The sequence below is a fragment of the Haliotis rufescens genome, unplaced genomic scaffold (assembly GCF_023055435.1).
Source record: "Haliotis rufescens isolate VD_foot unplaced genomic scaffold, xgHalRufe1.0.p SCAF_76, whole genome shotgun sequence".
NCBI classification, from domain to species: Eukaryota; Metazoa; Mollusca; class Gastropoda; order Lepetellida; family Haliotidae; genus Haliotis; species Haliotis rufescens.
The window spans coordinates 386,991-406,117 of NW_025964368.1; the positions used below are offsets into that span (position 1 = coordinate 386,991).

The 19,127-nt window shown below is 42.4% G+C and overlaps 1 protein-coding gene across 1 annotated transcript; it reads left to right on the top strand.

The window, feature by feature from the left end:
- Positions 1–900: 900 nt before the first annotated feature.
- LOC124122020 (glutathione S-transferase Mu 2-like) lies at positions 901–18,846 on the top strand. The gene is made up of 7 exons (XM_048388674.1): positions 901–1,059; positions 6,792–6,867; positions 8,261–8,325; positions 10,301–10,382; positions 14,245–14,345; positions 15,356–15,451; positions 17,222–18,846. Exons 1-7 carry the CDS (start codon positions 1,027–1,029, stop codon positions 17,414–17,416), a joined length of 648 nt encoding a protein of 215 aa, XP_048244631.1. The 5' UTR covers positions 901–1,026; the 3' UTR covers positions 17,417–18,846.
- The last annotated feature ends 281 nt before the right edge of the window (positions 18,847–19,127 follow it).

A 19,127-nucleotide genomic window follows, 5' to 3' on the forward strand; every position in this document is an offset into this window, starting at 1 on the left:
TTAGTCCTTGAACATCCCTATAAGCTTTGGGAGCATACAAGACAATATACTATTTTTCACAGACATTTACAAAGTGTGAAGAACCCTCTCACGTATAATAGCTGCCAAGTCAATATTAATCATATCAAACAGTTATCCGTATGCTAGATCTTAAGAATTCTTTTTAATCGGCAATGTATTTGTAATACGGTCATTAGAAATATGGTTATTACAATAGCCGTGATAGTGATGAGATATTGCTTAAAACGTCATAAAACCGTACTCATTCACTCTGATTAAAATGATTAAACAGGTAGCTGAAAGCTTAAATAGTTAATATCAGGGAGTCTTTATACAGACACATTGATGATGTGGATGGATAGTAATAAATAAATAAATAAATAAATAAATAAATAAATATATAAATAAATATGCACTTATAAATGATATCATGGACCTTATACAAGTCCGTGATGATATCAATAAATAGTTTAGAGATATATGGCATTATTACATAAATGGAATTTTTACTCGAAGAAACGACAAAATAGTTATTCATAAAAACTGCAAATTTCCCTCTCTGGAATATTCTAAGCTGTTCATCATAATATGACAAAGTGCTTCATCATTGTGCTTGCATTCTCGGAATCATCCGTTTCGGAGGAATCGAAACCGATTTCTTGGAACTCGAGGGGTCAGACAGTGCTGTTGTGTGAATTTCACAAACATACAACTACAAAACACGCGCTGTGCCTTGGCTTTTGAATAAAAATATATATCACTGTTAAATCATACACGTTTATGTTGTTTGCATGGCATATAGAGCAGGCTTTTTAGACGAATCATAATAACGGGTCCCGGATAAAAGAGTGACGTAATGACTGTTCCTTCCGTGTAACCTTGAACTTGGCAGGGAGAAGCCGGATCATCCGGGCAACTTCCCGAGAGTATAAATACCAGGCGTTAACTGCCTTATCTCCTGTCGCATAAACTTGGTTGACTTGAGTATTACTGTGCTAGCATTTTTTCTCTCGCCAAAACTACATCATGCCTACTCTTGGATACTGGGCTATTCGCGGCGTGAGTATAAAACATCTTTTGTTGATATTGAAGCATAATTGGATTGTGATGCAGGCAGATTCTATTAATATTGTTTTATTTCGTTGTTAAACTTGCCACATGACATAGCATTTCTCTTTATACGCGGGGCTGTCTTGAGTCGAGGTAAGAAACACTGTCATCAGAAATGTTTGCTGCACGTGTTGTTAAAACAATCTAATTGGCAGTTCTTTAGTCTAAAAAATAAATGTGGATAAAGCAAATATTTGTAAAGTTTAGAAAAAAATGAACTTCATCAATTAAGAGGTTGAATGTATAAAGAAGGCTTGTCTTTAATTTCATTTCATAGTATAGTATAGTATAGTATAGAATAACCGAGGGTCCAGTGGGTTCTAACCTTTAAAGTGAATAGCCTCTGAATAATTGTTAGTCCTAGAAAGTAATCAAGTCATAAACACCCCTTTGTCTGACAAATCAAAAATTCCTTGATGTCAGTGTGTACAGCATAATAAAAATAACACTCCACTATACATATACATGTAGAGGGTAGTGATAATGTTTCTACATCTAGACAAGGTTGCAGTTAACTGTTTTTGACAGGGGGGGCAAATATTTGTACAAGTATCACTTGTCCCCAACTTGATTCAAATAAAACGGTTTTCTGTAAAATATTTCCTCCTACCCCCCCCCTTTCTCCACCGGCTGGTTTCTACATGTAGAGGGGTGTGATTTTTTTTCTACATGAATACAGTATGCTATACATGCTGACATCAAGTTCCTTTGTGCTGTGCCTACTTTCAGAGGCGGATTTGACTTGGCCCAGGGCGCAGTTGACATGCAAGGTGTTTGGGGAAAATGGGATTGGAGGGTGACATTAACATACTTACAAAAAAAAATATAAAAAATATGAAATACACATTTTTGTGAAGCCCTATGGAAATTACAGATGGGGCTTTTATTGTTTAAAATGAATGTGACTTGCAGTGGGATTGTTTGCTTCAATCTCAGTATACATCCGTGTAGGTTGCAATATTTTACTTCCAGTAGAACCTTGTTGTCTTTCATCCACCAGATAGAAAGAATATGATGCAGTGTTTTTTCAAGGCTGCTGTAGGGAAGGGACAATGAACAGAGCTTTTACTAATATATTGATATGATCCACCATGTTGCTTTGGTAAACTTAAGAAATTACATTTTATATCCCAAACAAGGAACATTTCTGTTCAACCATTGGTTGGTAACAGTAGGGCCAATGAAACAAGCTACAGACGCTGGTGTATGATAAATGAATTATCAACTGAGATCACATTTTGAAATTGATGCAACGACTTAGTCAACTGATACAAGTCATTATAACTTTAAAACCCACCTTTGTCTGACTAATCAAATTTTGAGACATGTGAATCTTTCAGTTAACGATTACCCAAATCACATAGAGACACAATTAAGGCACCAACTTCTTGCTCATTATTAGACTTCCAGTAATTTTAGCCATACTTATTTTTTTGTCCAAAACTTGCAGGTCACCTGGTGTAAGAAAGAAAGAAATATGTCTCCTTGTCAGACATTTAAACATGTTGAATGTCTGATACTTTTCCAAACAACATTTTGTCCCCGTCATATAAACGACATGCCGGGAATATTGCTGAGCATAGCGATAAACAACAAAATGACAATACAAGCTATTTCAAACTTCCCATAACTTCTAAATAAGATATTTCCAGCGGGCAAGGACAGGCTCTTTCTCTACCTGGTTTTATCTTTTCATTTGAAAGAAGTTTGAATTTTCATGAAAAGTTAACCATGGACCAATTCAACCTGAAAAGTGTCCATTCCTACTGATGATGTAAGCCCATCACCTGTGCCTTGTTTCCCAATACACAGTTTACATAACACACGGAAATCTTTGTACGAATCGTCTTGATTGCTTGGCTGCTCAAATGCCACAAGTGGTCTGTGCATGTTTGTGTTACCTAAGCATTAAGGTGTGTTATATGTACAAATCAAATGTAGTTTCTTACGAATGTGCCACAAGGCACTCATAAAAATGTTTAGGAGTGCTTGTTAGAATTTACAGGTGAAACAGAAAAGTATTTCAGTGAAAACATTTGTTTGATCATCATTACCATGTTTTTGTCCACTTTACGTGTGGGGCTTCATGTTTCACTTGCTTTACATACCCGCGAAGACCCAGGTTAGAATGGGGCTTCATGTCTCACTTGCTTTACATACCCGCGAAGACCCGGGTTAGAATGGGGCTTCATGTCAGACTTGCTTTACATACCTGCGAAGACCCTGGTTAGAATGGGGCTTCATGTCTCACTTGCTTTACATACCCGCAAAGACCGGGGTTAGAATGGGGCTTCATGTCTCACTTGCTTTACATACCCGCGAAGACCCGGGTTAGAATGGGGCTTCATGTCTCACTTGCTTTACATACCCGCAAAGACCCGGGTTAGAATGGGGCTTCATGTCTCACTTGCTTTACATACCCGCGAAGACCCGGGTTAGCATGTCTCACTTGCTTTACATACCCGCGAAGACCCGGGTTAGAATGGAGCTTCATGTCTCACTTGCTTTACATACCCGCAAAGACCCGGGTTAGAATGGGGCTTCATGTCTCACTTGCTTTACATACCCGCGAAGACCCGGGTTAGAATGGGGCTTCATGTCAGACTTGCTTTACATACCCGCGAAGACCCGGGTTAGAATGGGGCTTCATGTCTCACTTGCTTTACATACCAGCGAAGACCCGGGTTAGAATGGAGCTTCATGTCTCACTTGCTTTACATTCCCGCAAAGACCCTGGTTAGAATGGGGCTTCATGTCTCACTTGCTTTACATACCCGCGAAGACCCGGGTTAGAATGGGGCTTCATGTCTCACTTGCTTTACATACCCGCGAAGACCCGGGTTAGAATGGGGCTTCATGTCTCATTTGCTTTACATACCCGCGAAGACTCGGGTTAGAATGGGGCTTCAGAAACCAATGCTTGCCCTAAAAGGGGACTAACAGGATCAGGTGGTCAGGCTCTTTGACTTGGTTGACGCATGTCATTGTATCCAAATTGTGTGGATCAATGCTCATGATGTCATTCAATGGATTGTCTGGTCCAGACTCGTTAATTTACAGACTGCCATCATATGGCTGGAATATTGCTGAGTGTGGCGTTAAAGAACAAACAATCAAGCAAACTTGTGTGCTTGGGGCAGTGGGGTAGTCTATTAGTTAAAGCATTCGCTCGCTCGATTCCCCCCACATGGTTACAATGTGTGAAGCCCATTTCTGGTGTCCTCTGCCGTGATATTACTGGAATATTGCTAAAAGCGGCGTAAAACCATACACACTCACTAATTATGTTATGTTTACATAAGCAGACATACTGTGAAGTTATTATTGTTGACTTGATGTCATCATTTATGGGTTTAATTTTGACTTCACAGTCTTGTATTTGGTTGATGGTTTTGTTGACGTATGTACCCTACCGGTATTGCACGCTACTGGTATTTTGAGTAATCCAGTATGATGACATCACACTGTTGCTGTTGTCTCAGCCAAGAATTCATGGGCCATTCAGAACATGCATGTGACTATAGGTCATTATGCAAAATAATGGAGAAATCGTCAACCATTACCATGATCACAGGAGTAGTTTGATAGGCATTAAATTGTGTCTACTTTGTCAAGTTAACTTCAAGTAATGCCTTGCTTGACGATGGTATAAGGATCCATATCAAAATAAAGAAGTTGTTTAGCCATAAATTGTGTCTACTTTGTCTTGACCATTACCTCGTTGAGTCAGAGAAGTCACTTAAATCTGTTGATCCCCGGGGTAGAGTCACCTCCATCCTTCGGGGATCGACAGATTCGATGGTTTCTCCATTACAGAATCAAATTCAGTATCTTTGGTGTTTATGGAGTTATAACCAGAAACCAGGTTTACACCTTGCTACTGTGCTATGCAGATTTACACAATATGCACACAGGTTTTGTACATGTAAAAACTGTTAAAGTCAAATCTTAAATTCTTTGTAAAACCCCTCAGAGCGGCAGATCCTGGCCTTGGTGTTGCCAGGAATGTAGTGTCAATGCCCCAGTGACAGATTGCATCAACATTACTGTGTGCAGCATACCATTTCTCAACTGATGTATAGAAATACTCGTATAGGCACCGATTAATTCACACGTTCCTTTTGGCATGCAGTACAACATTTGAGACACGGTCGCACAGATTTACCTAATAACATTAGGATTGATAATGGTAAAATAATTTCATGGTACTTTTTTAGACCAGAGGTGGGGTGAAAATTGGGCTTAACGTCGCGTCCAAGATTATTGCACTTACATAGCGACGTGCATGTGTAAGCAAGGATAATATCCTACCTAAATATTATCCCGGGGGAAGTTTTACTCTAGAGTATAGTATCCTACCTGAGTGTGGGAAATCTGGGAAAGGTTATCATGGTTACGTCCAAACATTAAGGGTAATTCATCCCAGTGAAACATACCTTAGTGGAAATAGGAAAATGTATCCTGGGATCATTTACACTAACTTTAACATGAATCAGTGTATATTATCCCATGACAGACCATGCAGACTTCAATACTAGCAATAGGTTAAAATATTCTAGTGTTATTTATGTTGATACTTGCATTTTCATCATGTTTGGTTGGGGTGTGAGGGGGGAAATTTGGGGGTAAATATATGTTGATCTGTTGATAGGATTAAACACACTGGTATGGGTTCAGATTCACCATTGTTCACTAGGGAGAATCATCCTGACACGAGAGAATTTCATACCCTGGATAAAAAATAGGGTACTGTAGGATGATATTCACTCTTACACATGCACGTGTGTGCGTGCGCGCGCACTTGTACTAGTCCAGACTGATGCCGATTAATAGTGCTAGCTCACTGATTTACCATGATGCCATTTAACATGAATACCCCACTCAGACACAGTATACTGACTCCGAGCAGACCAGTCCTTGTTTTGGCCCCTTTATGCCGAGCGCCAGACAGGGTAACAACAAGTACCACGTCTTTTGGTTTGACACGGCCGGGGATCAAACCCCGGTCCTTCCGCTCTCCTGGGAGACGCTCTACCACAAGACCAGGAGGTGGTCTTCAGACCAGAAGAATGACCGTGACAAATGTTTATGATTAAAATAACTAAAGATCCTGTTTTATTTTTTCAATTTAGATCCTGTTTTGTTTTTTTCAATTTAGATCCTGGTTTGTTTTTTTCAATTTTGATCCTGCCAGCAATCTAGTTTTTTGTGTTGTATGTGGAAGTTGGAAGTAATGAGATGTTATTTGTGAGATGTTCAATTTGATCAAGCCTGATGTGATGATTGGATTATTAAAAGAAGTACTTATAGACATTTTAGACATAAATTGATATTCGTGAATGTAATTTAGGACCCCATGAACTTTCTACCTACAATTTATTAAAGTATCCAGATGTTTTCAATCTATTCAAATTGTTGTCATCATTTCGGGGGGGGGGGGGGGGGGGCGGTCATGCATGGGGGTCAATTCTATGATTGTGGGTTCAAATCCCAAATTAGACCTGGTTTTAATCCTTGGTTTGTCAGCACCACACCTGTGTGATTGGTTTTAATCCTTGGTTTGTCAACATCACACCTGGGCGCGTTGGTTTTTATTAAACAGTAGTGAACGTTGCCTAACCATGCTAACTACTACTGTTGATGTAGATGATTATGATGCAGATATTGTGTTTGTGTTTCAGTTGGCACAGCCTATTCGTCTGCTGCTGAAATATGCTGGAGAAGATTTTGACGATGTTATGTACGAGCAGGGCGATGGTGAGACACTTTTCATACAATAAATGGCAGGGCCTTGATAACGTTTCTCTGTCACACTGCGATTCATAACGGGATAATGTCATATATCAATATAGGGTCACAATATGTTGCCAACGTGACACATACATTTCTATCTAATTTCCAACTCTAACAATGACATGCTGCACACAAAAATGGGAAAATATTCAATTAACAGTTGTGATAATCATTTTGTGTTTGTATAAACTGATAGCTTTCATGGCTATTTTTTTATGAAACAAATGTAGAAACTGCATCCTCATGACATGTGAAGATCCGGGATAGAATAGGTGTTCAGCAACCCATGCTTGCCGTAAAAGGCGACTATGCTTGTCGTAAGTACAAAGAGGCGACTAACGGGATCGGGTGGTCAGACTCGCGGACATGGTTGATGCATGGCATCGTACCCCAATTGCGTCGATGCTCATGATGTCGATCACGGGATTGTCTAGTCCTGACTTGTTTATTTACAAACTGCCATCATAAAGCTGGAATATTGCTGAGTGCAGCATTAAACAACAAACCAAACCAAACCAAAACCATTAGGGTACAATGACACACTATGAACCAAGTTACCAAGCATGACCCCCTATTCATTGAATAACCTCCTTTAACAGCATAACGTACAAGCTTGATTTGAAATTATGATGCAAGTAATAAAGCTTGTATGTTCTACTCTACTGTTGACTGGTAGTGGGAGGATACATCGATGTATTGGTGGATCACGATGTTTTACTTCTCAATACACAAATCTATCACAATCAAACTCTAAGTTAAAGTATCAATTCTTTCCTTAATTCTTTAGTACATGTTACACCAAATACTAATTACTGGGGAAAATGAGCAGTGGAAACGTACATATTTTCATCCATTGCGTCATACTTGTCTCTGCCAACTGTAAATCGTTAGTGTGCCAGGTATTTGGCCATCCTGTCTATGAAAAAGATGGCTTACGCACCACAGATAAGGGAAACATGCAAGTATCATGATATGTATCCAATCGTGAGCAAGGTATCGTGATATATATCAGATCGTGAGCAAGGTATCGTGATATATATCAGATCGTGAGCAAGGTATCGTGATATATATCAGATCGTGAGCAAGGTATCGCGATATGTAGCCAATCGTGAGCAAGGTATCGTGATATATATCAGATCGTGAGCAAGGTATCGCGATATGTATCCAATCGTGAGCAAGGTATCGTGATATATATCAGATCGTGAGCAAGGTATCGCGATATGTATCCAATCGTGAGCAAGGTATCGTGATATACATTGGATCGCACATTTGGTGTATTGTCCTTGCCCTACTGTTTACAAAGGTAGATGTTTCAACATTTTGGATTGAGTAAGAAGTATTTGTTGTTTTCCTTCAGCCCCTGAGTACAGCCGGGAATGCTGGACCAAAGTGAAGTTCACCCTTGGGCTGCCGCTCCCCAATGTGAGTTGATCAGTGTAACAGCTGCATCATTGCAGCATCCAGAGAAAGATGTCCATAGAAACAGCAACATGTGTCACCATGCTGGGTATTCTAAAGGCAGCTCTTACAATAGTCCTGACTCTTTCAGTTCCATATAAGATGCCATGCATCTTTCTTAATTCTGAAGTTCTACATTGTCCAATCAAAATTGTGTAACGAAATCGACATTGGGTCGTTAAACAGCCATATTTAAACTGCAAAGCATGTGTACCGACAACTTAGCGTCAACAGAAATTTTTCAAATCTTTTCATGTTTTTAATCAAGATGCTCCCGTGATTTGATGCACTTGGCAAAGTAAGGCCCGTTTTATTACAATAGAGATCTTGGTTATCAGTCAGATCGTCTTCACTGGGCGACGCCCTTTTCTATAAAGCAAATGCAAGTGATATGAGAGGTGGACTCTGGGTGGTTAATAGGATGGACATAGAAGGGACATAACTCGTAATAGCCAGTGGTGGCTCTTCCAGCCTCCTGTGGCAAGGATGGAAACTGGACTTTTACAGTCAGTCAACTCCCTAATGCCTGAGTCACGCATCCACCGATGCCGGGAAAGATTAGTTTACAATGCCTGAAAAGGCTGAAAATCAGCAAAATTGAGAGATACCTGGGGCACCAGACGATCATCTCCGAGCATTGGCCATGTTTTTGACATCGAGAAGACCCCGGTGGATACATTGGGAGAAAATAACTCTGAGTTATTTTCTTGCGGCGACCGGTGGTCCACACACCCATCGGTAATGGATCTGTGACACATCTTCCGGCAGCCTACCAGTTACCCTCCAGGCACCTGCTAGACCGTGTGGGAATCGGACAAATTTTGCAGTGCACGGGTGTGGTATGGTCATCAGAGGATAGCCGAAAGGTCATCTGCCGGGAATCGGTCAATACTCGGGGTGTTCCCATCCGGTGACCGGAGTGTTTATAATGGGCTGAATGGGATGAGCAGCATAGAATGTCTTCAGGATGCCTGTCCCTCCACACACTGTGACTGGCCTGGCTCCATATGCAGTACGCTAGAGCCCCAAGCTCCCTTTGCCTTTCCACTCTTCATTTCCGAAGTTTCAGACTCCACATACTTACATAATCAACTGAAATGTGATACAGTTCCTGCAGCAATTTCGATGGCGAACACAAACTATGATCAGCCGGAAAATCTGTGGCACACCGGGGCATCGGTGAAACCCACCGATGCCCCCCTCATTGTCTGGCGACTGGTGTATATGTGACTGAGGCATAACCTTGGGAAGATGGATACCAGGAGTCAACTCTATGCTTTTCCACAAAGAGATCTTAGGGCTAAGTTGATTGTAACTCACTAAGTATGTGATCTTAAATTTTTGTTACGATCAGCCGCCCGTTCCACAAAGCAATCTTAACTAAGAGAGTTGTAAGTTAAGATCAAAATGCTAAGTTGCTCTGACCAACTTAGGATTGCTAAAATCGATCTTAAATATTGTACCATAACAACAAAGATGGCGACTTTTATTATGGCGTGCAAGGAAATGCGTCGTCTGCTAAACATGACCCAAGGGAAAATTTGGTATCTTTATGGCTGAAGATTCCGATCTTTGTTAAGATCGGCTACTTAAGAACTTGTAAAGTTACAATCGCCCTAAGATCGCTTTGTGGAATGGTTGTAAACTTTAGCTAAGACAATTTTAGAATCGACGTAAGTCTCTAAGATTGATTGTAGTTACGATCGCTTTGTGGAACGGGGCCCAGAGCGGGCAAAGGCCACTTCCCATCTTTGGGTTGGTGGTTCATATGATACAACTAGTTTTTGGGTGAAAATATTTGGCGTAGTCATTCCAGATTGTGACTAGTTTTGAGACTACTGTGGGCTTATGAACTTAATTGTTCAAGGTGTGACAATATAGTGTTTGGGATGTTGTATTTTATAAACCTTTTTTTATAAAACTGCCATTTTTGTTTCAGCTGCCCTACTATGTGGATGGTGACATTAAGATCACTCAGAGTAATGCAATTCTACGCTACATCGCCAGGAAGCACAACCTCTGTAAGTACATACTGAGATGTGTGTCTGGGAGGGGGGTAGGTGGTCACTCGACATGGCCTGGTGGTATCAGTGTGTACATGGCCTGGTGGTGTATCTGTGTGTACATGGCCTGGTGGTGTATCTGTATGTACATGGCCTGGTGGTGTATCTGTGTGTACATGGCCTGGTGGTGTATCTGTGTGTACATGGCCTGGTGGTGTATCTGTGTGTACATGGCCTGGTGGTGTATCAGTGTGTACATGGCCTGGTGGTGTATCAGTGTGTACATGGCCTGGTGGTGTATCAGTGTGTACATGGCCTGGTGGTGTATCTGTGTGTACATGGCCTGGTGGTGTATCTGTGTGTACATGGCCTGGTGGTATCAGTGTGTACATGGCCTGGTGGTGTATCTGTGTGTACATGGCCTGGTGGTGTATCTGTGTGTACATGGCCTGGTGGTGTATCTGTGTGTACATGGCCTGGTGGTGTATCTGTGTGTACATGGCCTGGTGGTGTATCTGTGTGTACATGGCCTGGTGGTGTATCTGTGTGTACATGGCCTGGTGGTGTATCTGTGTGTACATGGCCTGGTGGTGTATCTGTGTGTAACCTGGTGGTGTATCTGTGTGTACATGGCCTGGTGGTGTATCTGTGTGTACATGGCCTGGTGGTGTATCTGTGTGTACATGGCCTGGTGGTGTATCTGTGTGTACATGGCCTGGTGGTGTATCCATGTGTACAAGGCCTGGTGGTGTATCTGTGTGTACATGGCCTGGTGGTGTATCTGTGTGTACATGGCCTGGTGGTGTATCTGTGTGTACATGGCCTGGTGGTGTATCTGTGTGTACATGGCCTGGTGGTGTATCTGTGTGTACATGGCCTGGTGGTGTATCTGTGTGTACATGGCCTGGTGGTGTATCTGTGTGTGGCCTGGTAGTGTATCTGTGTGTACATGGCTTGGTGGTGTATCTGTGTGTACATGGCCTGGTGGTGTATCTGTGTGTACATGGCCTGGTGGTGTATCGGTGTGTACATGGCCTGGTGGTGTATCTGTGTGTACATGGCCTGGTGGTGTATCTGTGTGTACATGGCCTGGTGGTGTATCTGTGTGTACATGGCCTGGTGGTGTATCTGTGTGTACATGGGCTGGTGGTGTATCTGTGTGTACATGGCCTAGTGGTGTATCTGTGTGTACATGGCCTGGTGGTGTATCTGTGTGTACATGGCCTGGTGGTGTATCTGTGTGTACATGGCCTGGTGGTGTATCTGTGTGTACATGGCCTGGTGGTGTATCTGTGTGTACATGGCCTGGTGGTGTATCTGTGTGTACATGGCCTGGTGGTGTATCAGTGTGTACATGGCCTGGTGGTGTATCTGTGTGTACATGGCCTGGTGGTGTATCTGTGTGTACATGGCCTGGTGGTGTATCAGTGTGTACATGGCCTGGTGGTGTATCTGTGTGTACATGGCCTGGTGGTGTATCTGTGTGTACATGGCCTGGTGGTGTATCTGTGTGTACATGGCCTGGTAGTGTATCTGTGTGTACATGGCCTGGTGGTGTATCTGTGTGTACATGGCCTGGTAGTGTATCTGTGTGTACATGGCCTGGTGGTGTATCTGTGTGTACATGGCCTGGTGGTGTATCTGTGCGTACATGGCCTGGTGGTGTATCTGTGCGTACATGGCCTGGTGGTGTATCTGTGCGTACATGGCCTGGTGGTGTATCTGTGTGTACATGGCCTGGTGGTGTATCTGTGTGTACATGGCCTGGTGGTGTATCTGTGTGTGGCCTGGTGGTGTATCTGTGTGTACATGGCCTGGTGGTGTATCTGTGTGTACATGGCCTGGTGGTGTATCTGTGTGTACATGGCCTGGTGGTGTATCTGTGTGTACATGGCCTGGTGGTGTATCTGTGTGTACATGGCCTGGTGGTGTATCTGTGTGTACATGGCCTGGTGGTGTATCTGTGTGTACATGGCCTGGTGGTGTATCTGTGTGTACATGGCCTGGTGGTGTATCTGTGTGTACATGGCCTGGTGGTGTATCTGTGTGTACATGGCCTGGTGGTGTATCTGTATGTACATGGCCTGGTGGTGTATCTGTGTGTACATGGCCTGGTGGTGTATCTGTGTGTACATGGCCTGGTGGTGTATCTGTCTGTACATGGCCTGGTGGTGTATCTGTGTGTCCATGGCCTGGTGGTGTATCTGTGTGTACATGGCCTGGTGGTGTATCTGTGTGTACATGGCCTGGTGGTGTATCTGTGTGTACATGGCCTGGTGGTGTATCTGTGTGTACATGGCCTGGTGGTGTATCTGTGTGTACATGGCCTGGTGGTGTATCTGTGTGTACATGGCCTGGTGGTGTATCTGTGTGTACATGGCCTGGTGGTGTATCTGTGTGTACATGGCCTGGTGGTGTATCTGTGTGTACATGGCCTGGTGGTGTATCTGTGTGTACATGGCCTGGTGGTGTATCTGTGTGTACATGGCCTGGTGGTGTATCTGTGTGTACATGGCCTGGTGGTGTATCTGTGTGTACATGGCCTGGTGGTGTATCTGTGTGTACATGGCCTGGTGGTGTATCTGTGTGTACATGGCCTGGTGGTGTATCTGTGTGTACATGGCCTGGTGGTGTATCTGTGTGTACATGGCCTGGTGGTGTATCTGTGTGTGGCCTGGTGGTGTATCTGTGTGTACATGGCCTGGTGGTGTATCTGTGTGTACATGGCCTGGTGGTGTATCTGTGTGTACATGGCCTGGTGGTGTATCTGTGTGTACATGGCCTGGTGGTGTATCTGTGTGTACATGGCCTGGTGGTGTATCTGTGTGTACATGGCCTGGTGGTGTATCTGTGTGTACATGGCCTGGTGGTGTATCTGTGTGTACATGGCCTGGTGGTGTATCTGTGTGTACATGGCCTGGTGGTGTATCAGTGTGTACATGGCCTGGTGGTGTATCAGTGTGTACATGGCCTGGTGGTGTATCTGTGTGTACATGGCCTGGTGGTGTATCTGTGTGTACATGGCCTGGTGGTGTATCTGTGTGTACATGGCCTGGTGGTGTATCAGTGTGTACATGGCCTGGTGGTGTATCTGTGTGTACATGGCCTGGTGGTGTATCTGTGTGTACATGGCCTGGTGGTGTATCTGTGTGTACATGGCCTGGTGGTGTATCTGTGTGTACATGGCCTGGTGGTGTATCTGTGTGTACATGGCCTGGTGGTGTATCTGTGTGTACATGGCCTGGTGGTGTATCAGTGTGTACATGGCCTGGTGGTGTATCTGTGTGTACATGGCCTGGTGGTGTATCTGTGTGTACATGGCCTGGTGGTGTATCTGTGTGTACATGGCCTGGTGGTGTATCTGTGTGTACATGGCCTGGTGGTGTATCTGTGTGTACATGGCCTGGTAGTGTATCTGTGTGTGGCCTGGTGGTGTATCTGTGTGTACATGGCCTGGTGGTGTATCTGTCTATGGCCTGGTAGTGTATCTGTGTGTACATGGCCTGGTGGTGTATCTGTGTGTACATGGCCTGGTGGTGTATCTGTGTGTACAAGGCCTGGCGGTGTATCTGTCTATGGCCTGGTAGTGTATCTGTGTGTACATGGCCTGGTGGTGTATCTGTGTGTAAAAGGCCTGGTGGTGTATCTGTCTATGGCCTGGTGGTGTATCTGTGTGTACATGGCCTGGTGGTGTATCTGTGTGTACATGGCCTGGTGGTGTATCTGTGTGTACATGGCCTGGTTGTGTATCTGTGTGTACATGGCCTGGTGGTGTATCTGTGTGTACATGGCCTGGTGGTGTATCTGTGTGTACATGGCCTGGTTGTGTATCTGTGTGTACATGGCCTGGTGGTGTATCAGTGTACTTGATGTGTTTCAGTGGGGGAAAAAGAGGAGGAGAAGGTCAAGGTCGATGTGATGCTTGACACAGCCATGGACTTCAGAAATGGAATTGTCGGGCTATGTTACAACCCTGAGTTTGTAAGTTTGCTTATTGTTCATTGTTAAGATGCAACAAAGTCACATACCCCTATATTCCACAAATTTAGTTGTTATTGTAACAGTGGCACCTCACTGAAAAATACCTTGGTGTCTTTCATGTCATTCTCTCACAAAAAGACCTTTATCGAAGACCTACAACAATATTGGAACATGTTTCCCCTTCAGTAATTGCAGTGAGACACAATTTTTGACATAATGAATCATTTAGTCAGTCGCCAGCTGGATACAATCCACAATCTGTAGGCATGTCCATATATTATTGAGGTAAATTAATCTTTGCTCTGGTTGTCCTGTAGGGCTGGGACGAGTCCAAATTCACTACCCTGGTACTCGACCCCCTATTACCCGACCCTACCCGGGCACCCACTGCAGGTCTCAAGAGCTGGGAACAAAATGTCTGATTAGGAATTGTTTTACCGCAGCCCTGGCCAAAATTATTTAGATACATGTATCAAACAATCAGATCATGCGTACACTGAAGTTGACTGAAGCTATATCTTTACTCAAACATATACAAGTCAAAAGGAATGTGTGCATCATCAGAAAGAAATGCGAACATTAGCGACTTGTAGTGTAACCGCTGACCTATAGTGAGTTTTTGTCAATAAACAATATATCATGGGACTTACCACGGGTCCGGGTTGTTCTGACCCACCCGCCCAGAGTACCAGAGTTACCCGTCCCAGCCCTCTTGTCCTGCCCCATGAAGAGCTGGGTTTGAATTGATCCTCAGCTATCATGCTTGTCGCAAGATGCAACTGAAAGCTTGGTGTTGTCAGGCTCACTGGCGTGGTTGATGCTAGTCAACTTATCTCGATTATGCAGATCAATGCTCATTATCAGTCACTGGATTGCCTGGTCCAGACTCGATTATTTACAGACTGATGGCATATTGCTTGAATATCTAAACAACAAACCAAAAATGTGGCTGTACTTCAGCATTCCAGTCTTGATGTAGAAATGGTAAACACCAGATTTTGTGTATTCAGGAGAAGAAGAAGGCTGCCTACTTCGAGGCACTCCCTGCTAAGCTGGAGATGTTCAAGTCTTTCCTTGGGGACCAACAGTTCTTCGCCGGCAGCAAGGTGAGTGGATATAGCCATCAGTATGTCCGTCCGTCTGTCTGTCCGTCCGTCCGTCTGACATCATTGTTTGTTCGGAGCATATTTCCTAAACCGTACAACCTAGCTTCACACAACTTGGTACACTTACCAATCAGGCTCAGTAGAAGTGCCTTTTGCTATTTAGAGATTTTTGGAATTTTTTAATTTTGTCGTTTCCATGGAAATATGATGAACTTAGGAAATTTGAGGGTACTGCTCTTGTCCAGAGCATAATTTCTAAACTGTACAAGCTAGCTTCGCAAAACTTGGTACAATTGACAATCAGGCTCAGTAGAAGTGCCTTCTGCTATTTAGACATTTTTAGAATTTTATATTTTTGTAGTTTCCATGGAAATATGATGAACTTAGGAAATTTGAGGGTAGTGCTCTTAGCTTCTCAAAAATTTTAACACCTATCAAGCAGGTTATGTAGTGGTGCCTTTGCTATTAACAGATTTTTTCTTTTTTTTTCTTTTTTTCAATTTAAATTGAAAATTGATGAACTTGAGGTAATGTCCTCGTCTGGAGCATATCTTCTAAACCATGCGACAGAGATACACCAAACTTTATGCACATATCAATCATGTTCACTAGTAGTGCAGTTTGTTTTTTATAGATTTTAATCTTTTTAATTTGTAGCCCCTGACATTTGAGATCATCAGAAAGTGAGCCACATGAACCAATATTTAATAACCTTCATTATATTTCTGGTTTTGGCATCAAGGAAAAAGATTTCCTTGCCAATCTAAATACATTTGAAGGTACACACAGTTTACCGACATACCACGTCGGGGGGGATATGTCATCTTCGGATGACTCTTGTTTAACATTTGTGCAACCTTTTTTGTTCGATGATGTGAAAACAATGTACAACATATTTTGGAAAATATTTTAGAAAAAAATATCTAATTTGTGTGAGCTATAGGTAATACTGAATTAGTTATTTTTCAATCTCTTCAAAATCAGACCTTAGTTCTAAACAAAGGTCTGAAGATATCCCATTAGGGGTCACGTCAGAACGACCTTTCATCCGACCAATGAGAGTGTCACTTACCAGATCATGAAAGTGACAGTCAGAATGTGATTTCTAATCATACAACCCTCGAAAACTTTAACATGGGGTATTCCGAACAATAGTTACGGGTTTAACAACTGAATCCATACAATCTAGACCCTATTAGCCATTCCAGAATGTTCTTTATTTTAGGTTTCAAATTTGTAATCGAGAATTTGTCAAAATATGTTGCGAAGCGTAGTCGCCAATTTGAAATTAGTGCCGTAAAGCACGAGAAAACTGCCTTCTGATTGGTCATTCAATTGGTCAGTCAAAGTTCGCGCAAGGTCGGTCTGACGTGACCCGTAATGGGATGTCCTCAGATCTTTGTTTAGCGGTAGCGAGAACTAAGATCAGATTTGAATGAGATGGTTATTTTTTGGTAAATGTTTGTTAAAGTATTTTTCTGCCTACGTATGATACTGACACAAGAATAATCTACTGGGTTCTTGTGACCAGATTTTGCTGTTACAAGTTCAGTAGTGTATTCTACCACAAGGAGTCAACCTGGCATCAACTGTGATACTGATTTCTCGTTGCATTAATCAGAATCTGTACCAGTATTGTTTTGCTATTATTGTTTTTTGGGTTTGCAAACACATTTATAGTAACAACCTGAACTAATGTATTTAAAAAATGATGGGGGGAGACATCTGTTTTTATGAGTAAAACCACATTTTCGTGTTTATTTATGGCAGGTGACAGTGTGTGACTTTCCAATCTATGAACTCCTGGACCAGACGAGAATAATGAAGCCTGGCAGCCTAGATGCGTTCCCCACGCTGTTAGCCTTCATGGGCCGCATCGAGGCTCTGCCTGCCGTGAAGACCTTCATGAGCAGTGCCAAGTTCATCAAGCGACCCATCAACAACAAGAGTGCACTGTTCAAGTGAACACCGCTGTTGTTAATGTTGTTAATGTTGTTGTATGTGGAAACCCGGTGAATCATGTCTGAGCGCTGTTATCTGGGAGAGTCATTCATATCTGTCCATCCGCAAGGTTTGATCTTTACGGGAGTAGGCTATCACTACAGTTAAATATCAGGACATTGTCATTACGATTGTGGCAGTTATGTAAGGATATTATCTCTGAACTTGTGTTAATATTTGAAAGATTCTTTCGGCTTTGGAAAAGGCAGGACATATTGTTTGTGGTAGTTTATTACCCATTATCTGGAGGAAATTGCTATCAATACAGTTAAATATCAGGGCATTGTCATTACAATTGTGGCAGTTATGTAAGGATATTATCTCTGAACTTCTGTTAATATTTGAAAGATTCTTTTGAAATTGGAAAAGCAGGACATTTGTTTGGGGTAGTTTATTACCCATTATCTGGAGGAAATTGCTATCAGGCTGGAAACCTGTCCAACTTCAAAAGGGGGTGTTATTGCTAGTCAGCATTATGTGGAAGCATACTCATGTACTGAATATATTTGCATCAAGCTTTTTTCCCGGTGTTACCATTTATACTGATGTATCAATGGGAGTTTGATATGTGTCGGGGGTATTTTGTAGAACATTAGTAGAAGTATTAATTTAAGAAATAGGGTGCTGTGCCAAGGTGGTTGTATTGTGACAATCTGGCAACGAAAAACCAAAAACTGATTCCCTGTTCTTGGCTGTGTGATCCTGTGGAGGTACAACATGGCAGCCGCTGGCAAGCATCAGCACGCATCTGATCACATTCCATGGCTTCTGTCATAGATGTGCTGCAGTCCATTATTTAGTGTTCATTTGTTATCCGAGGTTCATTTAAGTATCGTTTACTGAATTGTTTTATTCATTGTTGTATACTCCCCGGTGTGCGAGGAAAAAAAATCAAGTGCACACTGATCCAGTGACTGGGGTATAATAAGATCTCTCATGGTCTTAGCGCATTTGAGCAGTTATTAATTGGAAAGTGCCATATACAACTTCATAAAATGTTATTGTCATGCGTCTCCACAAACTAATGTTTGTAAAAGTGAATAGTTTTCTTTACACAGTTTTTTCCTATTCAGCCAAGGTTTTATCCTACTTTGTTTTTTTGTTTGCAATGGTGCAATTTGATTGCTTTTAAAATCAAGAAGTAAATAGAGGGAAACATTTTTATTAAATTGGAGGCACTTTTTTATGTGTATTTGATATTGTATCCCTCAGCTCTGCCAAACAGACCGGGGCCATGGGTTATTATCCAGGATTCAACCCATTTGGCACCTGTTTTCAGTTTGTTTTCCTAATCAAGCGAGGCATATGTATCCTGTTTTGTTTGTTTTGTTTGTGATGGTGCAGACTGATTGCTTTTAACATTAAAAGATAAATAAAGGAAATTTTTTTCTTTCGATCTGACTTTGTTTTTAGCTCAACCAGGTCCGAAGGACCAAGGTGAGCTCTTGCCATACTGTGGCGTCCGTCATCCATACGTCAACAATTTATTCAAACGACTTCTGATGAACCACTCATTTGACTGGAAGCATGCCTGGATGGTGGGGATTCAAAATTGTACATTTTTAGCGACTTCTTCTCTGGAACTAAGAGATAGATATCAACGATATTTGGTTGGAAATATTCTCCGGTGGTGAGGATTCAAAATTGTACAAATGGAGGGCCTGACCTCAAGGGG

Coding starts and splice junctions, on each gene's coding strand:
- LOC124122020 (XM_048388674.1), top strand. CDS start 1,027: ATGCCTACTCTTGGATACTGGGCTATTCGCGGC. Junction 1,060..6,791: donor GATACTGGGCTATTCGCGGC/GTGAGTATAAAA, acceptor TTTGTGTTTCAG/TTGGCACAGCCTATTCGTCT. Junction 6,868..8,260: donor TATGTACGAGCAGGGCGATG/GTGAGACACTTT, acceptor GTTTTCCTTCAG/CCCCTGAGTACAGCCGGGAA.